This window comes from Stegastes partitus, unplaced genomic scaffold (assembly GCF_000690725.1).
Source record: "Stegastes partitus isolate 25-593 unplaced genomic scaffold, Stegastes_partitus-1.0.2 Scaffold2286, whole genome shotgun sequence".
Lineage (NCBI taxonomy): Eukaryota > Metazoa > Chordata > Actinopteri > Pomacentridae > Stegastes > Stegastes partitus.
In genome coordinates, this window is record NW_007580017.1 from 32521 (window position 1) to 38180 (window position 5660).

At 43.1% G+C, this 5660-nt stretch overlaps 1 protein-coding gene across 1 annotated transcript in view; it reads left to right on the top strand.

Moving 5' to 3' along the window:
* Positions 1-4054: 4054 nt before the first annotated feature.
* marchf11 (membrane-associated ring finger (C3HC4) 11) overlaps positions 4055-5660 on the top strand; it is a 22409-nt gene continuing 20803 nt past the window's right edge. The window contains exon 1 of the mRNA XM_008304674.1: positions 4055-4399. Within this exon, the coding sequence (XP_008302896.1) occupies positions 4055-4399 (345 nt within the window). The remainder of the gene's footprint in view (positions 4400-5660) is intronic.

Here is a 5660-nt window from a genome sequence, read left to right on the forward strand (position 1 = left end):
CACCTTGCGACTAAATTGGAATGATTTATATGATCACACACTAATATGGGGAGCTTTTCTTCTTTATTTCTATTGTTTTTATGTTTTCCTGGACATCTGGTGTTTTAAAAATGTTGTGAAAGGAGGCAGCCAGGATGTATTTGAAAAAGTTTATATTAAATTTGTTCTATTTGTACGAGAAAGCTTTTAAAGCCGCTGTGCTCTGAGGTGAAACTAATGATGGAGGTTATAATGCAGGCTGCAGACTCTGCTGGCTTCCTTCTTCACCTGTATGTACAAGCTGATCAAAATGTATGCTGCTCATTTTAAACATCTCTTTGATTCAAACTGTTTCAGTCCAGGAATGATTTCTTTAAACGGCGGGACTCTTGGAATAAAACATAAAACTGCTGCTTCAACTTCTGCAACATCTGCTTGCTTTGAGGAACACGTTACAGTTTGTCATTATGTTCGACTATCACGGCCCATATGGGAACATTTCATCACTCGTTCACTTTGTACTCAGTTGTACAGTTTAGCGATTTTTTTTTTCCTGATTTTTTTCTTTGATATCTAAAAAAATGACAAGTATTTGCTTAGTTTTTCAGGTTGTAACATCTGCTGCTTGCTGCTTTTTCGTGTCGTTATTGGCTGACTAGAATTAGATTTTTTACCTTTGGTTATACAAATTCAGCAATAAACAATTAAAGACTTCTGCAAAACTCTGGAAGAAGTTAACCTGCTCTGAATAAGCTGATATTTTAAATGTACTGTAGCTGTTTTAACATATGATTATATTAGAGACAGAGTGGATCGAGTGTAGAAGACGATCCTGATGTCTTCTGGAGGTAAAATGATCCTTTCATTGTCTATAACTTGTTCTGACCAACCACCATCACACATGCTGATATGAGCCTTGAAAGTTTACCCAGAATGCACTTTTTAAAGTTTTCTCTGGTGAAATATTAGAAAACAGAAACACATCCAGGGTACCAATGATTGTTTCTATAACTCTATGTCATAGACATTAAACTGATGCTATGGTACTTTATTAAGAAATAGAGAAAATGAACCAAATCCAGATTTATTGTTTAGACTGTGACACCTGGATGGATGTAAAACTGATCTGGTCGGTTAATTTATGTCTTGTTTTTCTTGTTTTCTGTCTGTTTTCTGCTCATCGTTGTCATTACTTGTCTCCCTTCTATCATTTTACGCCAGTGTGTCTTTGCGATAGTTTTTTTCTTGTTGTGATAATTTGATTGTTTTTGTCATTTTGTATCTTGGGGCTGCAAGGTGACCCAGTGGTCAGTGCTGTTGCCTCATAGCAAGAAGGTCGCCAGTTCACGATCTTTCTGCGTGGAGTTTGCATGTTCTCCCCGTGCAGCGTGGGTTCTCTCCGGGTTCTCCGGCTTCCTCCCACACAGTCCAAAAACATGTTGAGGTTAATTGGTGATTCTAAATTGTCCGTAGGTGTGAATGTGAGTGTGCTTGGTTGTCTGTCTCTAAGTGTAGCCCTGTGATAGACTGGTGACCTGTCCAGGTGTCCCCTGCCTTCACCCTAAGTCAGCTGGGATAGACTCCAGCCCCCCGTGACCCTAGTGAGGATTAAGCGGTGTATAGATAATGGATGGATGGATGGATTTTGTGTCTTACTTTTCTTGCTTTGCTACATTATGTCTCTTTTTATGTTTTGTGTGTCTATTTTTTGCGTTGTGTCCAGATTTAGGCATTTTCAATCATGTTTTTCTTATTTTGTGTAATTTTGTGTCATGTTTTTGTCCTTCAGTGTGACATTTTAATTGTTTTACGTGTCTTTGTCATAGTTTTGTCTGTTTGTGGCCATTTTGTTATTCGTTTATCATTTTGGATCTCGTTTTTCTTTGTCTTGTTTGGTCATTTTACGTATCTTTGTCATAGTTTTGTCTCTTTATGCCATGAAACTCTGATGTTATCATGTGTCATCGTCGCTCAAAGTTGGTTATAGAGAAAATGAACAGAAACCAGGTTCAGTGTTCAGACTGTGATTCCTGGATGGATGTAAAACTGATCTGGTTGCAGTTTTTACCAGAACTCAAATGTGTTTTTCCTCCTAAAATATCATGTGTCTATCTGCTGTACTGATGAAGTTCTGAGGCTCAGAAATGATGGAAAACGTAATTTTATTGTTAAATGAGAATAATGAATAATTTCTTAAAAGCCACATGAACATGGATAATCTGTAAACTGCTGAAGAACATCAGATTGAGGCAACTTAACATTTCAAACAGTTATTAACTTAAAAACTTGGGTTCATCATTATGTTAAAGAAACGTTGTGGCCCCCATTAGTGTTTACAAACTGTAAATCATTTTAAGTTCATTCATCTTTAAAGCACAAGTTCTCCTGCTGCCTTAAAATGTAAGTTTTGGGGTTGTTTTTTTTTTGTCCCAAATAGTCTTATGAAGTGTGAAAGTGTAAAACTAGATGAGTCATATTCTCAGGTTTTTAAGTTCTACAGTGATCTGGAAATAAAAATGACACAGTTTAAGGTCAATTAAACAGAAATGAGCAAAACTTAAATGAAGTAAACTTTACAGTAAATGAATGCCAGATATCAAGACCTAGAGCTTCCTGTAGAAATGCTGTGACCTAAACCAGACTTAATAATGGAAAGGCTTATTTTGTATTTGATTCATCATGTTGAAGTATAATTAATAAGTGTTTTATGTTATAGATTCATATACAAACCCTTTAAATTCACCGTCAACCACCTTCAGGCGCTCAAAAGCTTCATCGTTTAGAGACTCGAAAGATTGTTTTTTTTTTGTTAACATTTACCATCCATGTGATCACTTTAAGGACCCTAAAATATCTTAACACCAGATACCCCCAGAACCTCTAAAGAAACTGTCTTATCCAACAAATACATGATCTGTGGCTGAGATCCCATCAGGGTCCTCAGGAACCAAACGTACTCACTTTTTATTTGATTTATTGTGTTTATGTAAAATGTCCAGACACTTTTAGATCTACAATCTCAGAAACCCCTCTTCATATTCACCATCAGCCACCTTCAGCCGCTCACTTTAAAGCCTGAGTTTGTTCGTTTACTTTTAGGTTTAAGATTTACCATTCATGTGATTACTTCAAGGACCCTGAACACCAGGTACCTCCAGAACTCCTCTTATTCCATCAAATAAATAGTTTGGAATCAGCCCTTAAAAGAGATGTTTTGACCCCCATCAGGGTCCTAATGATCCCCACAAACCGGATTTATTGATGACTGTGCTGACTTTGTATTGGATGCATCATGTTTAGGTCAAGTTTCCAGAAACGTTTAGATCTAGAATCTCAAAAATCCCCATTTATGTCCAACACTCAGCCTCCTTGACAGAAGCTCAGACTCCAGCTCCATCATTGATGTGTTTCTGTGTAACACTGAGAGGCTGAGGCCGCCGCCCCTCCTCATCAAGCATCTGTAAGCCAGCAGGTGACCCTTTAACACGGAGGCTGCTGCGGGTCGCCACATCTCACCACATTAAAGATTCTGTGTTGAGGCGGGCGGACCGAGCTGCAGCTCCGGTCTGGAGCTGATCTCCTCCATCATATTAATGGGATAATATGTGATTGATCGGTGCTCTCTCCGGGGAAACGGGCTCCTCCGCTTCCTGACGGAACAGAACCTGCAGCTGGAGAGTCCGTCAGCAGGGAGCTGAGGTTCGTCCCGGTGCAGAGATCCGCTGCTGTGCTGCCGTCAGCTTCCTCGGCGGAGGAGGAGGAGGAGGAAGGGAAGAGGAAGAGGGGGATTCCCGGCGCGATGCGTGGATGCTGCTCGGAAATGCTCCCCGGGTCTCCGGAGCGCACGAGGCGGTTCCAGCCCAGCGACGGTCCGCAGCACCGGGAGGCTTGCGGCCGCTGATCGCAGCTCTGCCAGGCTGCCACGCTGCGGGTTCGGCAACAGGAGCACGGCTCGGTTCCGCGACGGCGCCGTGATCTGGGAGGCTGCAGCGCATCCCTGCGTCAGCGGCGGCGGACACCGTGTGAGCTGCTCGGGGGGCATCTATGCAATTTTATTTCGACTTTTCATTTTATTATGAGCGCAGAGGAGGGAGAGGCGGGAGCAGCCTGCGGGGAGGCGAGGGGAGGCACTGCCGTCACCCACCGCCACACCTGGGAGGAAGGAGAACCGCACGGCTCCCAAGGACGTCTGCACCCCGGCGATGAGGACGAGGCGCCGCGGGGAGAGCAGGGAGAGGAGGGCCGGGGCTGCGGGGACGCGTGTGGGGGCGCCGCGGAGAACAACGGGGGGGATTTCTCCGGAGAGGATGGGGCGGTCGGGGGCAGCTCTGGCAAGGCGCAGGCGATGCATTCAAACTGCAGCAGCGAAACCTGCATCCCCACTCCGAGCTGCAGGATCTGCTTCCAGGGCGCAGAGCAGGTAGGCTGCATGAGACGCACATCTGGCCGTCAGCACATCTGCTCTGTGAGTTAGAGTGAAGGTGAGGGCAACGGTCCCCGCACATCCGGACCCTGATTGGCTGACAGCAGCAACTCATCTAATTAAAAAGGGGAAACCTGCTGAGTCCAGTTCACATGCTGCTAGCTGGCCTGATTGGACGGAGTTCAGCAGTTGTGTAGCGCAGAGAGCCAATCAGAAACAGACACACAAGAAAACTTGGTGTAACAACTTGAATAATGTTCACTATCAGGGTAAATACGTGTGTTTAGTGTTGCTGGACCTTGTGCTGTCCTTGGTGCTGAAGAGAAAACATGTTGTCGGCTCAAGGGCTCCTTCAGAAAGCCTCCAGGGCCCCAGGAGGCCCCTAGAATAATGAGCACAGTCATCATCTTCCTGTTTATCCGTGAACCCACCAGAGGCATATCTAAGCTACATTTTACTACAGTTTTCAGATTTTACATTGAAAAACATTATCTTAAAGCCCCCAAGAACACATAAAGCAGATCAAATTAGACATTAAACTTCTGACTACACAACCCAGCAGTATAATATGTGAAACACTCTGAATGGGGCGTTTGAAACACATGTTGCTGTTTTTTTTTTTTACTGATAATAATACATAGTCTTGCTGAAGTAAAGGTTTAAATCTCAACCTTAACTACATGATCCTTTATGTTGTGCTGTTATTTTCAAAACGTGAACACAGCCTCACAGCAATCACTCCAATAGGTCATGTCAATATTTCTCTTTTTTTTTTGGTTGAACTCATGTAAACACAGGTATCAACAGGCAGCTGTGTCACCTGTTGCACTTTCGGTGCAGGTGACGTGAAATTCACTCAAGACTAGTCTGAGAAAAGGCTCAGAGCAGCTCCTCAACATAAAGCCGTGTCCTGTTACACTTCTGTAAAAAGTGAAACCACACTGATCTGACCACACGCCACTTCCTTCCAGATATTACCAACTGCAGCTAATGTTTTTGGTGTTATAATATGTGGGCTGAAGCTCCCAATATGTGGATTTGTACTAAAAAAATCATCCTAAATTTAACGTGATGCCACTGAATTATTCTTCATTTTGCTGATGACCATCTGGAACCCTGTAAAGGCTCCCTGGAGGTTCTCAAAGCTCATTGTGAATCTGCTGACTGAGAGGAAACAACAACAACTGCAGCAAAAAATAAAGTTAGCCACAAGAAAACAAGGTAATTCATTGGAGAAGCTCACACACATCAAATCACA